Source organism: Mastigoproctus giganteus, chromosome 10 (assembly GCF_048544385.1).
Source record: "Mastigoproctus giganteus isolate SK-2022 chromosome 10, ASM4854438v1, whole genome shotgun sequence".
Lineage (NCBI taxonomy): Eukaryota > Metazoa > Arthropoda > Arachnida > Uropygi > Thelyphonidae > Mastigoproctus > Mastigoproctus giganteus.
In genome coordinates this window covers 125,267,344-125,293,808 of record NC_143584.1, presented here as the reverse complement: position 1 = coordinate 125,293,808, position 26,465 = coordinate 125,267,344, and the positions used below count along the sequence as shown (strand labels likewise).

General features: G+C 36.7%; 1 protein-coding gene across 1 annotated transcript in view; it reads right to left on the bottom strand.

The window, feature by feature from the left end:
• Window positions 1–26,465, bottom strand: part of Rrp6 (exosome component Rrp6) — a 260,374-nt gene that overhangs the window by 91,863 nt on the left and 142,046 nt on the right. Inside the window, exon 13 of the mRNA XM_090383738.1 lies at window positions 8,077–8,188. Within this exon, the coding sequence (XP_090239864.1) occupies window positions 8,077–8,188 (112 nt within the window). The remainder of the gene's footprint in view (window positions 1–8,076; window positions 8,189–26,465) is intronic.

Sequence of the window (26,465 nt, the reverse complement as noted above, 5' to 3'; positions counted from 1 at the left end):
CTGTCCATCAAAGAATGCAGAAATAGCAGCTTTCAGTTCATTATCATTAGCAAAGCGATGTCCACGTATGTTTTTCCTGAGGTGTTGAAACAGTCACTGGGGACCAGATGCAGACTGTCAGGTGGATGGGTAAGTTTTATAAAGTCAGAATCTCTCAAAACAGCAGCAACAGTATGTGACATGTGCACTGTCCTGAAGAAGTAGTACACCTCTGGAAAGTTTTCAATAGCATTTTTCCTTTATGACATATGTTACGATGCATATGGCCCCTTGGTGACTGTCTGCTGGTGTTCCAAGTAGTGAATGTACAAAACCCCTCAGCATCCCAACAAATAGTGGCCATAATCTCTCCAGTTGAAGGTTGTGTCCGAAATTTTTTGGATGAGGAGAACCCATGTGCTTCCATTGAATTCATTCTTGCTTGGTCGCAGGATCCCAGTGAGAAACCCATGTTTCATCACCCGTAACAATTCTGGAGGTGAAAGTTTCAGGATCCCTTCCTAAAGCTCTAAATTCTCCTCACAACACCGTACTCTGAATTGCTTCTGCACAGGGGTCAGAAATCTGGGGACCCACTTTGCACTGACCTTAGCCATCCCAAATGTTCATAGAGAATGGTTATAACTGTTCTCTCAGATATGTCATATTCCCTAGAGATTTGTGACACCTTTAAACATCTGTCAATCAGCACAGAGGTTTCCACAGATTGGCACACTTCTGTAGCAGTCGCTCTACTTGAATTGTTCTGACCAGAATTTCATCTGGTACTGTGAATGTGCATTGTTGCCATACACAGTCACCATTCTTTCATGAATGGCCTTTGGCCCATTTCCCTCTTTGGTGAGAAACTTGATGATTTTGTTTTTTGTTTTTTAGGAGCATTAGCAACTAAGGCCATATTGCTCCGGGGATATGCGGTGGTCATTCCCTGACCTTTCCGCATCCTCTGTATTTGGTGGTCACGGGCTCGAACCCCGGTCTAAGAAGCGTGTGCTACGCACTGCTGCTCCTGCCCACCTGGTTACGGAGGCACCCAGAAACTTGATGACTGAAAGATGCTCAAATTTCAGCAAATCCATAATTTGATACACGTGTCTTCCTTCTTTCTACTACCTAAAAAAAAAAAAAAAAAATGGGCATTAAAATTAATATGATTCAAGTTGAGATATACAGGAACACGATGAATCATTGAAATGTAATTATGGGAAGTACCTTAGGTAGATAATGTATTGAATGCCCCTCGTTGAACAGCAAGATCTTGCTACCTGTACCCTGCCACACAGTGACTAGAGGGAGTCTGAGTAGTGTGTATGCAGGGGGGTATTGTTGAGGCCACATTATGTCAAGAAGCCGGGTATATTCTTGCTAAGTGTAAGCTGTATCCAAAGATTTCATTACTTCATACGTGTTCTCCACATTTTTTCTTACTACTGAATACATCACGAATAATCAAACTAACAGAACAAGCTTATTGTTGTTGTTATTTGGTTTTTAGGAGCATTAGCAACTAAGGCCATATTGCTCCAGGATATGCGGTGGTCATTCCCTGACCTTTCCGCATTCTCCGTATTTGGTGGTGAAGGGCTCGTACCCCGGTCTAATCAAGAAGCGTGTGCTACGCACTGCTGCTCCTTCCCACCTGGCTACGGAGACGCCTAACAACAACAAGCTTATTGGCAAAAAGATTTAAACCTCCCAAACACTTCCTCATTCATTTCACAAATATACATGGCCTTAGTCCCAATCTCATTGATGTGCATTTCCACTTAGTCTGCCAAGCCCACTTACTTTTTCTGACAGAATCCCAATTATCGTTTGATTCAACCACTGATCATCTCAATTATTCTAATTATTCACTGTAGAATTCCCGTTGTTTCAAAGGTGATACTTCTGCTGTGATATTCCCGAGAGAGACTTTGAATTTTCTCCAGTCCAACTTTCCTACAGTGAGGTAATTTTAATATTCACAACTATAGCTGGCTTTCATTTTCTAGAAACATGGACACAGCAGGCAGAGATGCTGGGGTTTTTGCAATTACTAATAACCTTGCTCAGATTGTATAATGACCTATCAGAATGCCAGAAAATCCAACCACACAGTCAACACTCTTGAACCTTTTCTTATGAACAAACCCTAGTATGGTCGAGGTGATTGATCCTCTACACACCACAGATCACAACTCGATGAGGGTGTCTTCTGCAATGGAGCCTTTCTGTTGGGGCCATTCTCAATCTCATGTTTGGCATTACAGGAATGAAAAATAGGTTGACCTGCAAGATTTATATTCTTCTTTTCCTTGATTGGATTACTCTTTTAAATCTTCTGATGGCAACGTTTGCTCAGATAGCATCAGCAAAATTATTCTTTTAGGGATGAAATCATTTGTTTTCCAATAAATGAGCTACGGTTGTCTAAGATAAGAATGTAAGCCAACTGTATATTGCAATTGCCTTACATTCAAACTTCCAGGTTCATTTTTTTTTGTAAAGCAGTTGTTAATTGTAAAGCAGTTATTAATCAGTCTAAACTAGATTTTGAACTGGATAAGAGAAGAAAAAGAAAACTTGTTTTCCTTGTCCAAATGTTAGTCGACCATTCTAGTCTTGCCAAAGCTAATGGCCACAACTTTTGCCTTGCCCATCGCCATTCCCAACTCAGCTATAGATAAAGCCAACCTGCTAGCATTCTACTAACTTTTTGTAAACCACTTCATTCAATGCTTTCTGTGGGAACTCTATCAAAATGTCAGAATTTTGAATAGTCTTGATGCCAAGACAGCACCAGGTCTTCAAGGTATTTTTCCATTTGTTCTTAAAACCTGTGCTTCTGAGCTTACTCCTGTTCTGTGTTGCCTTTTTACATTCTCTTATTCCAGTGGTGTTTTTCCTTGTGCTTGGAAATTTGTTCATATCTGGCCAGTTCCTAAAAAGGGTGACAAATCACTCCCATCCAATGGTCATCCCATTGCACTTACTTCTACTCTTTCTAAAGTAATGGAGAAATCCATTAACCACCAACTCAAACTATCTAGAATCCTTCAGTCTAATCAATGATTGCAAGTATGGATTTCGTCAATGTTCATCCACTGGTGACATACTGGCTTATGTTACCCATCTATGGACAAATTCAATGGAAAAGTTTGATGAAATGCAAGCAGTGTCAAGTGAAACTCTTGACATTTTTAGCATAGAGGTGTTCTAAATAAGCTCCCATCTTATGGTTTGACAACTGTTTTTTGTAATTGGGTATCCACTTTTCTCTCTGAATGCTCACTGTGCATGTACACCACTCTGTCCTTTAACTTTTTCACTAACGCTTGTGTTCCCCAAACTTCAGTTTTTTTTTCTCCTGCTCTTTTCCTCTTGTATATTAATGATCTTCTGTCATAAACTGGAAATCCTACCCATAGTTTTCCTGATAATAGCACACTGCATTCCACATTCCAGTTTGAGAAACCTTGTCTTGCATAAACAGCTTCATCTTTGCAAATATCCAATACCCAGTACTTATTTTTTTGGGACGGTATGCTATGGCAGAGCTGTGGAAGCAGAGCCAGTAAAAAAAAATGGCTCTGTGGCTCCAATTAACTTGGTCAGTCATAATCATGGTGTAGTTTTCATTTCCCTGTTCATTTTGTTTACTATGTTTTTTTAATGTCTAAACCAGTGAGTGGTTTTTGAATAATGCACGTTTTATTTTTTCAGAAACGTCAAATTTGTGGAAGCCCTGATTGGTTTGGTTTTTTAGGAGCATTAGCAACTAAGGCCATATGGCTCCATATGGCCTTAGTTGCTAATGCTAAATACTATATTTGCGCATGCCAAGTGAATGACACTGATGGTAAGATTTTGACTTGTGGAACAAAAATTAGTAAACCTTTGACCATTAAGACCGATATTTCAACAAGAGCATTCAATTTGAAGCGTCACATAAGTCTGCTATTTCCCATCAGAGACTTGGCAATTTGGAATTCTCTCTCTTTGATCTTCTCTGGCTTAAAAATCTCTCTACCTCATTGGGTCAAATTCATCTGTTGTCTCTATCGTTCTCCCAACTCCACTAATCACTTGGCACTCTTTGACTTCCTCTCTTTGCAACTTGACTTTCTCCGGTCCAACTTTCCTAACAGTGAGGTAATTTTCCTTGGTGATTTTTAATGTTCACAACTCCAGCTGGCTTCCATTTTCTAGCCACACCGACCCAGCTGGTCAAGATGCTGAGGCTTTTGCAATTACTAATGACCTTGTACAGATTGTTCATTTACCTACAAGAATACCAGACAATCCTAATCATGTAGCCAACATGCTTGATCCTTTTCTCACAAACAACCCTTCTAAGTACACGGTCGAAGTGAGAGGTCCTTTAGGCACTACAGATCACAACTTGGTGATTCTCTTCTCCAATGGAGCCTTTATCTCATGGCTATTCCCAACCCTGTGTTGTTTGGCATTACAAGAATGCAAAATTCAATGACCTGCGAGATTTCATTTCTTCTTTTCCTTGGTCGGATTACTGTTTCAAAACTTCTGATGTCAACGTTTCTTCAGATTGTGTCAGTGAAATTATTCTTACAGGAATAGAATCCTTTATCCCACATTCCACTTTAAAATCTTGTCCTTTATCTAAACCTTGGTTTTCCAATTAATGTGGTAAGGCTGTTCAAGAGACGAACATTGCATATTTTAATTGGCTTGTTTCTAATTCTTCAGTTTCATTTTCTGCCTACACCAAAGTTTGCAACAATTGTAAAGCAGTTATGAATCAGTTCAAACTAGAATTTGAACAGGCTAAGAGTAGAAAACTTGCTTCTTGCCCTAATGGTAGCCGAGCATTCTGGTCTCTTGCCAAAGCTATTGGCCGCAACTTTTGCCCATCTCTGCTCCAACCTCTGTCCAAACCAGATGGTTCTGTTGTCACTTCAGCCAAGGATAAAGCTGACCTGCTAGCATCCCATTTTTCTTCCAACTCATGTATTAATGATCTTGGTAAAACACCTCCCACCATTCCCAACACGCTCCATTCAATGCCTCCTGTGGTCTTCCGTCAAAAGGATATCAGAAGGATTTTGACGAATCTTGACGCTAAATGAATCTAAATGATGCTAAATGACGAATCTTGATGCCGCCTTTTTTCACTTTCTTATTCCAAATGTGTTTTTCCTTCTGCTTGGAAATTTGCTCATATCCCAGTTCCTAAAAAGGGTGACAAATTCCTCCATTCCAATTATCGTACCATTGCAATTACTTCTACTCTTTCTAAAGTAATAGAGAAATCAATTAACCGCCAACTCTTAAACTACCTGGAAACTTTTCGTCTGCTCAACGATCACCAGTATGGATTCCGTCAGTGTCGATCCACTCGTGATATTCTGGATTATGTTACCCATTTATGGACTAATTCAATGGAAAGTTCGGTGAAACACAAGTAGTTGCTCTTAACATCTCAAAGGCTTTGATTGTGTTTGGCATAAAGGTCTTCTAAACAAGCTTCCATCTTATGGTTTGCCAACTGTTTTTTGTAATTGGTTATCCAGTTTTCTCTCTGATTGTTCACTAATGGGGATGGTAGATGGCTCTCTGTCTTCTAACTTCTCCACTAATGTTACTATCCCCCAAGGTTCAGTTCTTTCCCCCACTCTTTTCCTCTTGTATATTAATGCCCTTCTTCCATTGACTGGAAATCCTATCCATAGTTTTGCTGATGATAGCACATTGCATTCTACTTTCCATTTTGAGAAACCTTGCCCTGTTCAATCAGCTTCAACTTCTTGAAAATCTGCTACCAATTCCTTAAATGCCGATCTTCAGGTAATTCTCCAGTGGGGCAAAGAAAACTTAGTTGATTTCAACCTTTCTAAAATTCAGTTTTGTCTTATATCTCGCAAAAAGGATTCTTCTGCTCCTATGCTTTATCTTTAGTGACACTCTGATTTCTAGGCAAAATGATATATCTCTTTTGGGGTTACCCTGACTTCTAATCTCTCTTGGCAGAAAGACATTACAAATATTGCTTTCTCTCATCTAAAAAACTTAGTTTTCTCTTTTGCTCTCGGCGTTACTTTTCTTCCAAACAGCTGCTCACTCTGTATAAATCGTAAATCCGCCATGCTATGGAATATTGTTCCCACATCTGGGGTGGTGCCCCCAAAACCTCTCTCAGGCTTCTCGATTCCATTCAGAAGAGGGCAGTTAGGTTAATTAATGACTTCTCTCTGACAGAGTCTCTCCACTCGCTTTCTCATAGATGTACTGTTTCTGCTGCATGCCTCTTCTACAGATATTTCCACGGACACTGCTCTTCTGAATTGGCTTCTATAATTCCCGCTCTCTCTCTCTTTCAAAACAGTCTGAACACGTGCCGCCACCAACCAACATCCATTTACTGTCCAACTTCAAACTCACAGAACCAACTTTTCATCTTCCTCGTTTATTCACTCAACTGCCGTTTTCTGGAACAACCTCCCTTCACACATATTTCCTGAAAATTACAGTCTACAGAAGTTCAAGTCCAATGTCAACAAATATCTTCTTTTGTCTTTTCAACCTCCAACCCTAGCACAGTACTAAGTACTATAGGTTCTAATACCTCTCATGTTTGGGGTTTACATAAAAAGAAGAAAAAAAAAAAAAATTGTTATTCTTAATTTAACTGTTCTGTATAGAAGGTTTGCAATTTATTAGTAAATCAGATAGGATGAATTATATTAATTATTATATATTATAACAAATGTCAATTTATTTAAATATACCTACATTTGGTAATAGTCATTTCTTTTATTTCCTTATTATTATCTACAATTGTTATTCTATATTTCTTCATTATTGTAATTCTGTATTTGTCCATTAAATACCTTCCTTTAACCCCTTATAGTTATACCAGGATCTCTTACTAAAGGGTTGGGCATTTATGTTCCTGGTATATCCTAAATAGCATTATATAAACATTTTCCTTTGCTTTTCACTTTTTACTTTCTAACCCTAAAATTTCATACCTCAAGATCTATTAGGGTAATTTGAGGGAAATTGAGGTACTATTACTATACTTATTCTTAACTCCTTTCTCGTTATGTCAGCATAAGCTTTCTTTTGCACATGTATAAAATAAATAAAAAATTACTACAACTGAAATGAAAGTTATGGTTGGCACTTTTTTTTTCTGTAATATCTTCTGCATTATATTCTATATATTCATTTCAAAGCTATCTGTCAGGCTAGCTGTTATCTTGCCTGTTTACTGTAAAATTTAAAGTTTAGCATAAAACACCTTTTACGTTTATTATTTGGATGTAGATAAACAGGCCAATAACAATCAGAAACAGATAGCCTTGCTAATTATTGTAGGGATATATTGCATGGGGTTAGCCCTTGAAAAAGTTCTATTCAATATATATGAATATCAATAATTATCTACATAATCATTATTTTATTTTATATAATATTGCTGATATGTTTATTTCTAGGGTATAGCAGTGTAGACTATCACAGACTATCTTACTTAGTCTTTATAAGTTCTTTTGGCCTTACGGCCCACAGAGTACTGCTATGCCTATGTTTTAATAAACTGAATACCTATATAGTACCAATTATACTCTTACTATAGTAATTAGATTACAGGCTGAAGTTCAATCTGCAATTGATGGCATTAATCTGATCTGACATACCTTTTACATCTATTCCAATATTTCATAATAGATTATATATATATATATATATATATAGAGAGAGAGAGAGAGAGAGAGAGAGATCTGCCTTATTAGTTGTTTTTATAAATAAATAATAATATAACAGATTATCCCCAACCGCAATTATGCCAGAAGGCAATCCATTCTAAATATGCTCATTTAAGAACAATAGAAGCTTCTTCTTAAAACAAGGAAGGTACATAACTTTCAAAAGGAAAGTGTGCAAAAACAGTTGTTGAGAGAGAGAGAGAGGGAGAGAGAGAAAAAAAAAAAAAAAAAACCCTGTTCCATAATGACATAAAATTCTAGATAAATACATCATCAACATACAATTATGTCAGAATGTCTTAATATGAATTTAACTTGATAGTATATTGCATAAAAAGATCCATACCATTACAAAAGCAGTATCTCTTGCTTTTAGAATAATCATGTGAAGTTCATTTAGTTGCTGACGAACAAGAGGAGGGATGGGATTACAACACGCCAGTATACCTTGCTGTTCTCTAAAAATAAAATATATTAGGGGGTTTGTGCAATGCAGTATAAGATTATAGAATATTTTTAGAAGTTATTTTCCCTTAAGATCACCAGAATTGCCATAAAAGTTTTATAGCAAGTTAATAAGTGTTATTCGTTACATTATTAAGGCTCACTTCAGATCTTAATAAACATAGTTCATAATATTATGACACAGATAAAAAAAATATTTAATAAATCAGGATACCTTAAAAATAAGGCCAAGACAATTAAAATTATTTAACAAGGTACTTTTCTGTAATTTTACTTAAAGTGTTCATCTAAATAAAGAAAAAAAAAAAAAAACATTTTTAAGCAATAAAGAAAATCTTTCTTCAGTTGTCAAGAAGAGCAGACTCATAAGGTGCACCAACTGAGAGTAAAGCTAAATACATAAGCCTTATTAGAAAACATGTATTCAGATTCATCTTCATATATGTTTTATTTTTTCCACAGAAAAAAACGTATTTTTTTCATGCTGCGGCATGGAAGACGCACTAATTTTGGAACGATAAATTTAAGAAAAAAAAACTTTTGAAAATATTTATTGTTAATACAATGGAAATTTAAAATTCAATAAAAATAAAACCCAAATGCCAATAAAGAAAAGTATAGGATTATTACTCTTATTATTTTAGTGTTATTCAACTTCAGATTCATTACTGACTTGATCATCATTATCCTCAACACCATCATGATGTTGAGGATCAATGGTAGGCACATCTTAATGTGCCTGCCATTGATTAGGACTTAAATTCATAACTGGAATTCAACTGTTACTCCAACAACAGCCTGGTAATTACTAAAAAGTGTACTGACTGTGATTGCTATGTAAACTATGCGTTAACTACATTTTGTCGCTTGCCGCCTTCTCGGTTTTCTGCACATGCTGTTTTGCTACATTCAGCTGCTAAGACGCAGGACTATTTTTTAAGGTATTTATAAGGAAAAAAGTGTGTCTTCTAAGCTGACAAATACAGTATATGAAAAGCGCATCAATAGAGGCATATGATGCAAGAAAGCAAGTTTATACAGCAACAACAAAAAAAAAAACCCCTTCCAATTTCACCCATCCATTTGCCCCAAATGTTTGTCCATTCTTCCTTGAAATTATTTAAGCTATTAAATTCCACAACAACAAATGGAAGTTTGTTCCAGCAATCAAACACTTGCTAGTTAATTCAAATTTCCGTACATCAATTCTACAACTGTCTTTCCTCAATTTGAATTTATGCCCCTTCAAGTGCATAATCTGAGCAAGAGGAAGAATCCCATCAGTATTGAGCTTGCTCAAACCATTCAAGGCCTTATACACCTCAATCAGATCACTGCGGAGATGCATAGTCTTCAGATGCCTTAATTTTCAGAACTTAAGCATTTCTTGGTAAGAGTAACCCTTTGTTCCCCTCACCAATTTCATTGCCCTTCTCTGTACTCATTCCAGCAGCTCTACATTCTTCCTAAAATGAGGTCTTCAGGCCTGTATGCACTTAAGATGTTGCCTGACCATTGCTTATACAAAGCAATAATCACCACCTTATCCCTCCTAGCAAAATCCTTGTATATCATTGACAAGACCACATGAGCAGTTCTGGCAGCCTGTCTGCACTGCTCTGAAAACTTCATAACTGGCTGCACAATTATCCCCAGGTCTTTTTCATTCCCCATAGCTGAGTGTTGTACCGCACGGTTGGTACGTCACTCTGGGGTTACTGCTACCCATATGCAGTACTTTGCATTTTTTAATGTTATATTTCAGTTGTCACTTCTCAGCCCATCTGCCTAACATTTCTACATCCTGTTGCAGTAGCATGCTGTTATTAACAACCCCGCCAACATTCGTATCATCTGCAAATTTGGACATTAAGCCTAATATACTTTCATTTATCTCATTCATAAATATGAAAAACAATGATGACCCAACACTGAACCCTGGGGGACTCCACTAATAACATTAGTCCACGAAGAGCAGTGTCCATTGATTACCACTTACTGTCTTGTCCAACTCAATCATCCCTTTATCCATAGCAGTAACTTGTCCTTAATGCCATACTGCTCCAATCTGTACAGTAGTCTTCCATGTGCAACAGTATCAAAAGCCTTTCTAAGATCCAAATATATGATATCCAAGTTATTGCCTGCATCCAGTTCCTTTGTGACCAAATCGTAGTATCCAATGAAATTGGTCAGACAAAACTTTCCCTTAACAAACCTATGCTGTGTCTGAACTATAACTGCAGTCTTGTCAAGATGTTCCTGCAATGCATCTTTAATCAGTGACTCCATTATTTTACCCAGAACAGAAGTTAAACTAATAGGACTGTAATTATTTGTGTCATCTTTTGATCTCCTATTGTGAATTGGGGATATATTTACACTTCTCCAGTCCGTGGGGACCTCCCCTAAATCCAAGGATGCTCTCATAATTATGGCTAAGGATTTCCTTACTTGCTTTGTTGCCTCCTTTAATATAACTGAATAGATCCCATCCATCCCAGGTGCCTTCTTTTGTTTAACTTCAACAATTTCTCCTCCACTTTGCTCTGAGCTATTACAAAATTATTTAGCTCCCTATTAGAGTTTGATAAGCTTCTGGCCTCGACTTCCCTACAGATTTCCAAATGTGTGAATATACATGCAAAATACTCATTCAGTTTGTCAGCTACCTGAGCAGGATCATCAACAGTCAAACCATTGATATCAAGTGAACCAATCTGATTTATTCCCTTCCTTTTATATATATATATGCATCCCATGCATTTTTCTTCTCTACCACAAGTCTCATTAGTTCACCTGACATCCATTTAGGCCTAAACCTTGAACAGTATTTCTTTGTTGGTATGAAAAGCCTAGTAGCTTCCAAGATTAATTCCTTGAATGCTTTCCATTTAGAATTTACCTTTACAAAAGCAAAAACGCTTCCCTTTAACCCTGATGGTAGTTACATCTTCAAGTAAATCCCACATCAGTATACACTGTGATCACTGCTACCAAGTGGTTCCATTATCTGCAGATTCTTAATGCATGAATAATCACAGCTGATAATCATATCAAGAGTATTAAAAGTATTAACCATCCAATAAAGTCTTGCTAGTGTGCTTGGTTTGGTTTGTATTGAGGTTTAATGGCGCATGGACTACACGGGTCATAATGCACCAGTTCATACGGTGTGATGTGTTTCAGGGGTGTTTACTTTCGATTTCAATTGTTCATTTTAACCTGATTTATACGTTCTTGTGTTAGTCTGTTGCTTATATTCACTTCCTTAGAGTAGGCGGTATAAATCGATAGCTTTAAGAAAGTTGAAAACATCTGTGCAGTCATGTTTATTTTTCAAGAGATCTGTTAGTGTAATGGCGTCATGTGTCTCATAAATATCTTTGAAGGCTTGTTTATGTTCATTTGTATATGTAGGACAGTCTATTAATATGTGTTGAACTGATTGAACGGTGTCACAAGTCTGGCATCGTGGTGGTTCTTCTGCTCGCAACAAAAATGAGTGTGTAAGATGGGTATGCCCGATTCTTAGCCTGGTGAGTGTTGTTTCTTCTTTTCTCGACCTTCGACTGCTAGAAATCCAGTTTTCAATATTCGGCTTTATTTGGTATAATTTGTTTGCAGTTTGCTGATTCCAGGTTTCTTGCCATTTCAACTGGCAAATATGCCATATCGCAGGCTTGTAATCGGAATACAGGACTGATATATCCTCTCCGATCTGTAGTACGGCTTCTTTGGCTGACTTGTCTGCTGCTTCGTTTCCCGCAATCCCTGTATGTCTTGGGATCCAGCAGAAAAAAGTATCCTGTTCATTTCTGGCGCAGTCAGTTAGTATTTGCCGTATGTGCCAAAGGATTGGGTGTTTGGATGTACCTATGTTTTGCATGGATTGTAAGGAACTCAAGGAATCTGTATATATTACACTTCTCGTATAATGCTTATCTTGTACATGAGTTAAGGCTATTTTTATTGCGTATAATTCTGCTGTGTATACACTGCACTCTTGGTGATGGCCTATTTCTATATTTACCTGTCATTTGTCTTATTTTATTCCAGACTATATGTGCATTTGTTTTTTTGTTTATTGTAGATGTGAATTTTATCCATGCTGCTTTTCGACTCTGCTTCCTAGTAAATCGCGCTATGGCACGCATTCTTTTGAACTGAATCAGATTTTCTGTTGTGGAATACCTGCGAAAACGGTTCCATGCCCTATTCTGTTGTTTTCTTGTTTCAGTGCAGTCATCATTCCACCATGTTTTCGGACGGTTTGGAAAAACGTGATGAAGTCTTAGGGATTGTTAGCTTGCCTGCGTTTTGTATGGTTTCTGTAACATGTGCTAGTGCAACAACTACTGTTTCCTGCTCAATGATATTGGTGTTGAAAACTGTTTTCCTCCTGAATGCTTCCCAATTATCTTTTTCTATTTTCCAACGAGGAGTCCTGCTGGTATGATATGGATATTCACTGACCAGTGTGGAAATTACTGGATAATGATCACTCCCAACAGGATCCTCAAAAACTTCCCAATTAAATGCTGTGTAAAGTGTAGGGGTACATATGGTAAGATCTATAGCTGTGGTGGTCTGAGTTGGAAAATGGAAGTAAGTGCGGTTACCCCTGTTAAGAAGTAAGAGGTTATGATTATCTAGCAGTTGTTCAATGATGCGTCTTCTTCTGTTGTAGTGGGAGCATCCCCACAAAGGGTTATGTCCATTCATATCTCCCATCAGACAAATTGGGGGTGGTAGTTGTTGTAGTAATGCGTCTAGGTCTTCATAAGAGACATCATCTCCTGGTGGAATGTATAATGAACATATGGTTAATAGGGACCTTGCTATTGTACGAATTGCTACCAATGGGCTATTTAAATGCACCTGTTGGTTCTAATGGGCTATTTAAATGCACCTGTTGTGTTGGTATTCTGTCATTTACTAATATAGCAACTCCTCCATGTGTTATACTTTGAGTTATTCGGTCTCTTCTGTACATTGAGTAGTTCCTGATATTCAGGGTATCTTGTTGTTTGAGGTACGTTTCCTGGAGACAAATACAGATTGGTGAGTAATGGGTGATCAGATACTGTACGTCGTCAAAATTAGTACGTAATCCACGACAGTTCCACTGGATAATTTTATCCATTATTTATATTTGCTCCGCCCCTCGAGCTGTTTTTGTTGGGTGACTGTCTTTTGTTTTTCTGTCCTTACTCTATCTCTTTTGGGAAATACCGGTTTTCCGGTATCCATATCTTCTTCTAATTCTTCAGCATGGATTTCCAACGTATCGTCATCTATCTTTCCTGTTTTCTCAAATTCCATAAATTCTGAGTTAGTTTCGTGATTTTGTAGTCTGCTATTACTCTTACACTGTTGCAAGGTTGGAGAATCTGAGGGGATTGAGATGGGTGTGTTTACTGTTTTCTCGTGCTTATCTTGTTGCTTTGCTTGGTGTAAGTGTTTGACTTGTGGAGAAAAAGATTCATTTGGAGGAAATGAGATTTCAGTTTGACATTCCACTGATTTAAATTTAGTTGCTACTTGTGCGTACGTTGGTCTATTGGTTATGGTTGGCTGGACCATTTTTCTTGCTTCTTGGTATGTAATATTGTGCTCTGTTTTGTATTTCTGTATTTCTTTTTCTTTTTTCCATCTATCACATGCTCTGGAGTATGCGGGATGTTCTCCTTTACAATTTGGACACTTTGGGGCTGTGGCTGGGCAGTCATCAATCTTGCTAGTGTGCGAGTGACCAATCCGGAAGTTCCAGTCACTATCTGGGAAGTTAAAATCCACCTTTTATAAGACATTCTGATTTAATGGCCCACTCTATTTCTCCATACATGTTTGTTGTACCCATCAGAGCCATTAGGCCAATAACAAACTCCTACCCTCATTTTTGCTTTTCCAGTGCTTATGTCACACCAAACTGACTCAACATTGCACTCTCCACCCATATCAACAGGATGCACAGCTTTAGATTTTGTTTCTTAATTGACAGCATAAACCCCCTCCTCCCTATCCCATTTATCCTTTCTGTACCAGCGGCACTTGATCGTTGCTGTGAATACCACTTAATACAGCTTCTCCCAGCAACACTTCTTTTGGCTTTTTTAATTGTCTGTCTATTTAATACACTGCTTTTATCACTCCCCACATCGAATTTTAAAAGAAATGTTTTTATAGATTTTTTTTTTTTTTTTGTTTTTTAACATCTGACACAGCCTGTTGGCCAATACCAAATTCTTGGGCAATTTTCCTCCAGACCCCATGAACACCATTTTAAAGTTGTTCTATCACTGAGATTGCTAATGATAGTTAAAGTAAAGTGTTTTCTTTTTATTTCACTTTTTAATTCTTTAGAACCAATAATTATAAAAAATTTGTTAACTTATGTAGATATGTATATACAGGTGACCCCCGCTTAACGCTGATAATTCGTTCCAGAAAAACAGAGTGCTAAGTGAATCCGCACTAAGCAAGCCCCGCATTCCCATAAGGTAACATGTATTTGTGAGTTGCGATCGGTGCCATAGGATATTTCCTAATCAATAATAAACGGTAGTGAAAAGATGCACAAATGTTGGTCAAAATATTTAATATTCAAATATTTGTACATATAAAATATTTTTCATTACATATGTATATAATTATGTGGTAACTACTTACGTATCAAAATTAATACCACTTAAAATTCCACTTAAAATCATGAGTTTGATTTAATTTAATTGATGAATTTAATCATGAAAAATGTGTCGATTTTAGGATGAACGTTGGCCTTCTTCTAAATAAACTAAAAGGGATATTAATTTTAAATCCCCTGAAGCGTTACAACCCAACAATAAAGTCACCCGAACCTTCGCCGCTTTGAAACCTGGCATGTTTTTTTCTTTTTTCGATATGAAACTTCTTTTAGACATTCGTTTCCACAAAAGTCCTCCTTCATCTATGTTAAACTTGTTGAGAAGTATAACACATAATAACCCTCTTCAATAATTTTAACAAGTTCTTTTTTGAAAGTTTCGGCTCCTGCACTTGCGGCTTCTCCCTGGATTTTAAATCTATTCAAACAGCCCTTACTAGTTTTAAATGGTTCCACATTTTTTTTTTTTTTTTAAGGTGAGTTTTCTTCAGATCATCATATTGGCTAATCTCTTTCTCTTTTTTTTTAATAATATTTAACTTAACTGAATTCTGCATTGGATATTATCTTCAATAAAATTAGTTAAAGTTTTTCCATTTCAATCCTAATAGCCGTCCTAGCCCTAGTTGCTTGCATTGGAACTGCTATCTTTCCCACTGCTAAAATTAATTCTTTATTTTTTTACAATTGTTCTTAGAGTTAAACTTGCAAGTCCTAAATTATGGCACACATCTGCTTGTCGGTGACGGGAATCAATTCGCTTCAAAACGTCTAATTTAATTTTCAAATTCAGTCTTTTTCTTACATTTATAGTCTTCGTACTGAGCCCAGATGATGTTGCTTTTTCATTCTTATCGGCCATTATTAACTCTTATAAAATGTAACTACGTTGGTTGCATTAATTAAGATACAATGTTCAAGTAAACTGTCCGTTATGCACGATGTCTAATACTGTACTGAGTGATGACTAGACTTCGGATAAATGCATATAACGCAAATATTACAAGCAATACACTTGATCATTTTTTAAAATGTTGATCTCGGAACTACGTAACAAGTCACTGTACTGCAATTAATTTAATGTGCGAGAAAATTTCTGAAGTCGACGTGGGAAACGTTTTAATGCTGTTTTCTTATTCATTTTCTAGCTATCGACTCCATCAAATGAAACGATTTCGTTAAATATGTAAAAAGGCAATCTGTAAAAGAGCGTTATAGTCAGATATGGGTTATAATATAAGAACAGCGTTATAGCAAATCAGCGTAAAATGAACCGCGTTATAACGGGGGGGGGGGGGGCTGTATGTATAAAGAAGTATGCAAATGAAGCGATATAAGCAAAATATCCGCCCAACTCAGAGTCAACAACGATACTGAAGAACATGCAAGCCAATGTAATGCATGTTCAGTCTCTCTCTCTGTGCATTCAATCAGCATGCAATGAGAGTTACTCATCTGCCTTCCTAAATCCCATGTATCTTTCAAAGTATTCATCTGTGAACAGAATTTTTCATATTTCGATCCGGATTAACTGTAACTGAATTAGCGAGGGTTTACTGTAATTTACTGCGAAATCTAGCTTGTTACCTTAACTGATGGATATCACTCACATAGTGGACGTTATAAACTTTCTATTCATGTCAGTTGTGGAGATGCCAGACTTATAACAGATAAGTAATTTTTAATTTTAATATGTTTGTGAACAATTAAACTGAACTTAAGCTTAACTGAACTGTACCATTATTTGAATGGTTGAAGGACTCTGCCAGGCAAACAATGTTAACCACTGTATGTATGTTGACTTATATATAGTTAAATGTCATAGCCATTGCTGCCTGTCACCCAAACCTTCATTAGCCATCACTGTTTGGTCACACCTTGCTGCCTATGGCAGTAGCCGATCTGCAACCACCTGTTTTAATGTTTTAACCAGAATGCCATTCCTCTTCGTCTCACATCCTACAAACTGACACAAGACAGCACTATGCTTAACTGACTGTATCCTGCAATATAAACTATCTCTATGTTTCTCCCTCCCCAGAGAACTGTAAACCATGGATATCAGCACTACAAGAGATCAAGTACTTCCTACTATTGAATTTCCACCACCTCCACCAGGTCTCAAGAAACATTATCAGCAATCCCTAAACAGGATACTTATTCTATGGTAAAATTTCCCCACACGAAGAGTGAAATGCAATCTTCACAAATGATAGTAAGAACAGAAAATACTCATCTTCTGCAGAAAAGGATTTGTTGTGTGATGTTTTTATGGATTTTCTTGCAACATTTTCATGAGATTAAAGAGTTCTTACACACTAACCAAAAAAAAAAAAAAAATTAAATAAATAAAAAATAAACAACTGAATATTGAAAAGTGACTCAAAGTTACTAGAGTAAGTAGCTACAAACTTTATTTTGGATAAATGAGCAAACTTGGAAACCATTACAACTGGTTTACATTAAAACATTACATTACATCATTATAACTGTTTTTTGGTTAGTGTGTAAGAACTCTTTAATCTTATGAAAATGTTGCAAGAAAAGCCATAAAAACATCACACAACAAATCCTTTTCTGTAGATGAGTATTTTCTGTTCTTACTATCACTTGTGAAGATTGTATTTCACTCTTTGTGTGAGGAAATTTTACCCAATCATCAATGACATGTGATTAAAAGTTCATTCTGATGAATTAAAAATAAGAGTAGAATACATATCTTAAAACTTTCTAATCCATCTCCACCACTTGATGTTAAGGGACAGATAATCCCTTCTTATGCAGATGTAACTAAGTGTCACGTGGAATTTCAAGAAACCATTTTCCAGTTAGTGTCTATTCATGCAGGTGATCGAAAACTGAAACACCAACCAAGCAGAACTGTCTAATTATGAGACTCTCAGCTGGAAGTGACTTAAACACAAGCATTTAGGACAATGTAACTAAGGTGTTAAAACAGCTTAGTTATGGTGTTTTATTAAAATTATTGAGAATGATTAGCATCACGGGAATTATTTCAGTTTGTCTCTCAACACAATTTAATGCAAATAAAATAATTTGATATTTTATTTGCATATAATAAATAATAAACAAAAAAAGTTCTTGTTTATAGTCCAGCACGACCACCACATCAGTAGAATTTACAATAAATCAATCAATACAAATTGTTAATCGTATTTAGCAGTCACAGGCTCGAACCCCGGTCCACTCAAAGAGCGTGTGCTACTGCACACTCGCTCTTGACCACTCGGCTACGTCAGGCCAAATAATAATAAAAAAAATTTAATGCAAATAAAACTTCTGTGGAAGTATGTTTTTTGGAATTAATATGGAATTAAGAAAAAATGTACAAGGACTTTGGAATCAGATATGAAAAGGTTCTGCAGGAAACAATGTTCAGATTTAATGCTTCCTCTAAAGTGAGTTTTACTCTTAACTGGGTGACCGGATTCACTCCTAAAATCTACAAATATTTACAAAGAATGTGAAAAAGTAATAAGATATATAATAAGATATATGCATGCATGCATGCACACATGCAAAAAATGCTTCAAACATCAACACCGAAAATAGAGGAGGATGGAATATCACAGCAAACATCAGAGGACCACAACCTTGACCCTCCATCTGGGATACAATGTTTCACACATCCAAACCAATGCAAAGTAGCAAAGGTTATGGAAGTAGTAATAACAACAACAAAAATAAGTAAATTTAGAAATTGCACTGGCTAGGATAGTGGTGATCCCTAAACTACGTATTAATTTATCAATAGAAATATATAAATTTGTTTAAAGCAATTTTTTCATATTTCCTTGGCTTTCTATGTTAAAATTTTTTCTTTGAATACAATTTTCTAAAAACATGCATCAATACTGATATTATGTAACCATGTAGACGTAGTTTTTCTTACATTACTTATATCTTATTATTTTACCTTTTTTTTAGCTTTTAGAAGTCTTCTTTTCTGTATTTCAACCTTCTGATTTCACTACTTCCTTTAGGTTAGCATTCTGCACAATAAACACCTCAACCAACCATTCTTTACTTGTACTTCGGGTTTAACTCAAATGCTACCAAACATATACAGGCAGTTCCTGCTTTATGAGTTTTCGCTTTACGAGTTCCCAGGTTTACAAGTTTTGTTTTTCGAGTATCAAGTATCAACAAAATTGAAAATATGAACATTAAATTGCAAGAAATTAATGTTAACCATTCACAAACACCGCATTTCAAACCATGCACATAGCTATACAATTCAGTGTACCCCACTTTACGATGTTAATCCTTCCATAGACACCATCGTGTCATGAAAGTATCATAATGTGAACCCAATAATGCATTGTTTTTTTTGGTAATTCATTCCATGATCCCGGAAGTTGAAAATTTCACATCTCTCTAAAAGGTAGTTTTTATAGTGTAAATTGTATTAGTTACCAATTCAAATCATTAAAATGCACTACACTTTCACTGTTATCATATGTTCTGTTATAAGAATCAATTTTGAACGGCTTTGTGATATTTTTCTAAAACACATTTATGGAGGTCATGACCATAAGACAATAAAAACAATTTGCACTTTCCGGTTTATTGGGCTTTTCTGTTACGGCAAGCAATTATAAATGGGTAGTAAAACCCATGTTATTGCATTTGCGAAAATACTGATAGTGGAATTGTGTGGTTTTTTACATTATTATGGTGAAATGTGTTTCTCCTTTACTGAAATCTTCAATCATATATAAAAAAACATAAATAAATTTTCAGCGTCTTCTCTTCATTCCTTTTTTTAAAGCTTTGTAAACTTGTTACTCATGCAAATCGTGTTAGTTGCAATTTGTGCGTTCCGTTAAAAAACGCTTATGCATGCTATTGAAATTTATAAAGAAAAGAGAAGATTATCCTGGAAACAAATGCCTCCTGAAGCATTTCTGAAGAAGACTTTTTGTGCAACAAACCAATGAGTGGCGAGCCAATAATAAGTGATCAACGAGTGTGCATTTAGTCGATGATGATGAATAAACATTCTTTAACATTTGTAAGTCATAAATAATTTCTTTATTATTATAATTTTCTTGATTTTACAAGCTATATTTTCATTTCTTGGGATAAATCAATCATTGTTTAAACAAACTAATTAGCTAACTAATTTCATTGTTGAGAACATCACCCCTATTTTTAAAATTATGTCTATGGGAAATAAATTCCCACTTTACGAGCGCGTGCTAGGAATGAATTAACTCGTAAAGTCGGGAACGACCTGTACACGAAATTAAGGTAGGAAGAGAGGGAAAAAACTACACCATGGGAGGAAAGTGGAATGTAAAGCAAAAGCATAATGTTACGAGGCAATATAATATCATATAACATAGAGAGAAAAAAATAATAAAATCAGCAATGACTACAACAAGAAATATAGTTTAAAATATAGTTATCATGAAATGTAAGTTAAATTTAAAAATATCACAAGCCAAAATTAGATAAAGCTTCATAAAAATTTAGGCACCACCAATTGTTATTTGTTATTTGGTTTTTAGGAGCATTAGCAACTAAGGCCATATTGCTCTGGGGATATGCGGTGGTCATTCCCCGACCTTTCCGCATCCTCCGTATTTGGTGGTCACGGGCTCAAACCCCGGTCTAATCAAGAAGCGTGTGCTATGCATTGCTGCTCCTGCCCATGGAGGCGCCTAAACACCACCAAAGACACCAGCTAAAGTTCTAAGATAATGCAATATCACAAGTCACAAATGGTAAACATAGAATGCATGGGCATCCAAAGTAATAAAAGCCAACATGTTTACTTCTACTTCTTTGCTACTCCACAGCCATTTCCATACAGAACTTACTCACTTTTCAAGTCATACTGTTTTACTTCATTCTTTTCAAGTTAAATATTCTTCATTCACCTATTTTATGTCCTGGTGAGTTCTCATTTCATTTTCAGATAGTGTCTTTCTTTTCTGTAGTATTTGAGTAGTATAAAAGCTACTATCATTCAAACAAGTTGCCTTTTGCTTGTTTCATTAGCTTTTGAAATACTGTTTGTTAGCAACTTTCTGAGAAGAACATCTATGACTGACAATCCCTCCTTCCATTTTTATTATTGGACTACTTTCGTGATATTTCACTGTTTATACATCAACATACATCAGTATTTTGGTATTCTTATTGCCTAATTAAGCTTTTAATATTATCCTTAGTTTTCTAAATTATTTTGTCCGTGGTATTTACTATTTCTTTTCCCATGTCAATTTTATTACTTGATTCCCATGTATTTTAAAATATTTGGAAATATGCATTTTAAAGCTTTTGAAATATGTAATATTTCATGGTTTCACAACTATAACAAGTCTCCTCAGTGATGTGTAAATTTTATTATGTTTTATCTGTGATCTGATTTTAATGGCTCCTGCCTTGTAATATTTTTAAATTATGTTACCGTGATTTTAATGTTTTTATATTGTATATTATTTAACATTATATTACCTGACATGACGCTGGCCTCTTTTGTTTCATGTATGCTATGTCTCTTTTTGTATTCCGCTTTTCAATCTAGTGTTTACAGACTTTATTTTTATTTTTCTCTATTTTAATTTCATATAAGTCCCAAGGAGGAACTGGGGACTTAAAAGAAAAATGCTGCAACTAATTTACAAATGACCCAGTTTTCATTCCCATCATTTCTCATGGAGCAGCTGTCTGGTTTCACCACATACACAAGACATCCATTGCAAACTCTGTGTACAACGCCTCATTCTCCTTCAGCTTTCTATAGCCTGTTGCACTACCTCCATGCACTCACAGAGAAACATCCCTCTTTCATGTCATTACCCACTAGGTCAGATCTAATCAATCGACTGATCATATTGCCATCTGCATACAAAAAGACGTCAACAGACCGAAGCAGAAAAAAAAAATACATATGGGATGAAATCCAAACCTGGTTGCCAACCAAGAAAGGTGAAGCCACAAGAAACTTCATCCCCACAATACACTTCATGAGTAAAACTACTGCCAAACTGATTTGCTCCCAACTTTCAAGCTACTTTCCTCCTCACCAGCAATGGCTTGTTTAATAGCAAGTTGCAGGATCCTGGGATACAGAACAATGCCTTTCCTCACTGCAGTAAGATTGGGACCACGTTATGCATGAGTACACAATTTACACCGACCTCAGGATGGCCTCATGCACCTTCTGAATATCACCTCGCTAAAACCAGAACACTATCTCATCAGTAATAGGAAAGCCTACAATGCTCTTACAACCTATGCTACTGATGTATTCAAGCATCAAGCCTTTCACCCCGCCCAGCTAGAACAGCAAACCCTGTGACACCACTACAGCCATCTAGTAACTCTTTGAGCTACCAGTCCACTTCAAGCTCCAGCAACTAATTCAGCTCACCCTTTTCTCAATCCACTCACAGGTCTTCCATTCCTTCTCTGCTGCTTTGTTCTGCTCTGCCCAGTTGAAGCTCATAACAATATGGATCCTACTGTGATGACCTACTTCAGACTATTATTTGCCTTCTTTCTTGGGCTTTACATTCCTTTTCTTTTATACCAGGACTGAAACCTCTACCAATGATCCAGGAACCTTCACCTCAGTGAGATTTGCTGACAGTGTTGCTTCCTCACTGCTGTGAAACTTCACAGGCAGATATGATTTTGCCTATGATTTTGATATGATTGACTTGTATGCTCCCTGCATACAGGTGAGATTTACAGATGGACTGCTCCTTTCCATGCATGGGATTTTCTCTAACTCCAAGGACCTATCTTCAGAAATCCTGATCTCTCTTCTGCTAATCCAGGATTGCCCGTCACCTTGGTGGGATGTGTTGATGATGCCTCTGCAGACACTGTCACTTCCATCTTACAATTTTCAACTGTCATTTCTTCTTGATAGAATGGAGCTCCTGCTCCTCATTGTGGGATACCTTTGCAAACTCCTAATACTCAGGAGTACGATCACTGGTGATGCTGGGAAATCTTCCTCCCAGCATGGGATTATTGCTGCAAGCTGTATGCCCTTGTGGCAAATCCCAGCTCTCCATATTTTTATCTGTTTCTTGGACCATCACCTATTCCATCCTTTTACAGGATCCCATACCCACTTTAGATTCCTGCTCCTCACTCGGCGCCTCCATAGTCAGGTGGGCAGGAGCAGCAGTGTGTAGCACGCGCTTCTTGATTAGATCGGGGTTCGAGCCTGTCAACATCAAATACGGAGGATGCGGAAAGGTCAGGGAATGACCACTGCATATCCCCGGAGCAATATGGCCTTAGTTGCTAATGCTCCTAAAAACCAAATAACAACAACAACAGCTCCTCACTCATCTGGACGGGCAGATGGCTTTTCTTCGTAACTATTCTATATTATTCACTCCATTCCTGGACCATTTTACCTCTTGTTCTGGCCAGAGCACTGGTGGCCGAGTAAGTGTTTCTGTCTATTGAACCCATACTAACTGGTTCTGAAAAGATGCACAGAATACTTAACAGATTTGTGAGGACCACAGGAACTGCCTGTGGTCCTCACAAAAAGAAAAACCTTTAAATAAAATTATTTTAAAAAGAAAGATACCAGAAAATTTCAAAAGATGAAAAAATAGTATTATCATCATCATCATGAATCATCTTGGTCTGGCTTAGATCTTTTAAGACCTGTTCCGCTGTAGCTCTTGGAGGTGGTCTTGATCTTGCCATCGTTGTCTTGGTCAACCAATATCTCTCCTGCCTGTAGGTTTGTGGTTAAAGGCTAATTTTGGGATCCGGTCTGGGTTCATTCTTTCTATGTGGCTGATCCATTTTTCCTGATACCATTTTATGTCATTTATTATGTTATCTACTTTTAATTTCTCGCGGAAATCTAAATTTCTTTGGTGGTCTAGTCTTGTAAAGCCTAATAAGACTAGACAAGACTAGACCACCAAAGAAATTTAGTCTTGTAAAGCCTAATAATGGTCTTAAAAATCTCATTTTTGCTGCTTCTAGTTTGAGTGCATATTTCTTATTTATGACCCAAGTCTCACAGCTGTAGAAGAGGGCTGGTTTTGAAGTGATGTTGTGCAGCCGTAATTTTATTTCAGTTGTCATTTGTTTTCTGAAGTGGCGTTTAATCGTTCCATTCATTTTATTATATTTTTGTAGTTTAGTGTGGATGTCCTTCCCTTCTTTTGATATTAAATTTCCTAAATAGGTGAAGTCAGATATTTGTTCTATTATTTTATCATCAATAACAATTTTGACTCTTTGTATGTTTTTTCCACATAATCCCATTGATTTTGTTTTTGAGGTGGAGATTTTCATCTCTTACTTTTTACCTATTTTATTAAGTTCATTTGCTGCTATCTGTAGTTCATCTTCGGATTTTGCAATTATAACTTGATCATCAGCATATAATATAGTTTGGATTTTATTCCTGTTGTTCAACTGTATTCCTTTGTTAATTGTTTGTTTCCATTCTTTAAGAATTTTATTGATGTAGATATTAAATAAATTTGGTGATAGTCCACATCCTTGTTTCACTCCTTTAGTGGTGTTAATTGGGTCTGGTTGTTGGCCATTAGAATATTTTATACAGACTTTTGAGTTTTTATATAGGCTTTAGTTCACTTTCCGGAGTTGGGTTGGGATATTTTCTTCACGTAGAATCTGTCAAAGTTTTTCCCGGTTTACATTGTCATATGCTTAAAAAATATTACTAAAAAACCTAATTCTTAAAGTGCTCACAATTTTTCTTTCAATTTTATTGAAAGAAAAGACGAAATTGACACTTTCTGTAAGCTGATGAGAGCAACAAAGCTATAGTGCTGATTTTTGAAGGTAAGCAGGTGTATTATAAGATATATATAAGTATATCCTATGGGTTCCCTTGAGTTGCATTGATGTATACACATAGTATGCCAAATATATCACTATGGATATCGGCGATGGTTCAATTTCACAATGTATCACACTACATTACTATGTTGAATAATGTAATATACACTGAAAGGACAGAATTCACGGGATACCCGGTCCCTGGGCAACGTGACGCTGTCACCCCCTCTCACTAGTGGACGAACCCACCGCTTGGCAGGTACATAGGTACACTGCATTCACGTAGACAGTGATTTGATGTCAGTATGGATAAACATCATGAGTTAACTGACTTTGAAAGAGTGATAATAGTGGGTGCCCGAAGCATGGGTCACTCTATCGAGGAGGTGATACAGAAATACAGGGATTGCACTATCCCTGTTCGACAATATCAAGAGTGTATCGGGAATACGCCATTTCCGGAATAACATCTCACTGTGGACAGTGCTGTGGGTGGAGAAAGGTGGTAGATGAACGTGGCCATCGATGTATGTCTCGCATTGTTTCAGAAAACCAGAGAGCGACAGTGATACAAATCGCTGGTAACTTCAACAAGGGAGGTGACAGAAACGTCTCCACCAAGATCATCAGGCGATCATTAGCCGCAATAGGTTATGGGAGCCGCCGACCCACTAGAGTCCCACTGCTAACACCATGACACAGGACTCTATGCCTCAATTAGGCAAAAGAACGTCGGGACTGGACCTCGCAGATGGGTCTCATGGTCCGATGAGTCATGTTTCCAGTTATTTCGAGTGGATGGGAGGGTGCATATCTGGTGGAAACTGTACGAAATTATACACCCGTCATGTCAACAAGGAACTGTTCAGGCAGGTGGACAGTCGGTAATGGTTTGGCGTGTGTTCAATTGGCACACATTGGGAGTTATGGTACGTCTAGGCCCATTCTGAATGGTCCAGATTACATGTCCATCCATGCAGACCATCTGCATTCCTTCATGGTCATCGTGCACCCACAGGGCAATGAACAATTCCAGCAGGACAATGCACGGATAAGGATGAAAATGCAGAGTTTCTGTAAGAAACAATGGGCTGAATAGGAAATCCGTTCTTATGCAGTTTTACATGACCGAAAAGTGCAGGAATGTTGAATGTTCTGGCCTTCAGTTCCTTTAACTGAGACAAGGTAATGTAGTCATTTTTTTGATACGTAGTTAACATTTTATTGTATTGATTGACCAAATTGGTAAATAGTATCATACGGAAGTGTTCTATATATCACATCGAGGTAAATTTCTCTTATTCTTCTACAAATGCAATATAATAAACTGAACAGTGTCACAAAAGGTTGCAAACTACTAATTTGTATTTAAATAGAGCTGCTACTGGCCAACAAATTTCATCTACACATTTTACAAATGTCATAATAGGTGCTAAGTCAATACAAATGCATGTAAAATTAAACATCTATCACTACAAGCAGTGAAATGAATTGATTTTAATGAAAGGTGGTCAATGGGAGAGGGCAATACATGATTACTAAACAGTAATTCTGAAAATTCACAGGAAGTCAGTACTTTGTGGCTGACAGTCCTTGTGTTGGAAAAAAAAGGGAGAGTGTGGAAAACAACACTTTGCTTGGAATTCTATTCAGCAGCATACCAGCTCTATTACCAAATATTTTTACTTTATAATCAGTAAACTTTTTTTCATAACTATATTACATTCAGGCTGGTCCTAGATTGTTGTTGATTTGGTAGTTGTTGGTGCATCGGCTTCTGTGGCCATATTGCACCTCCC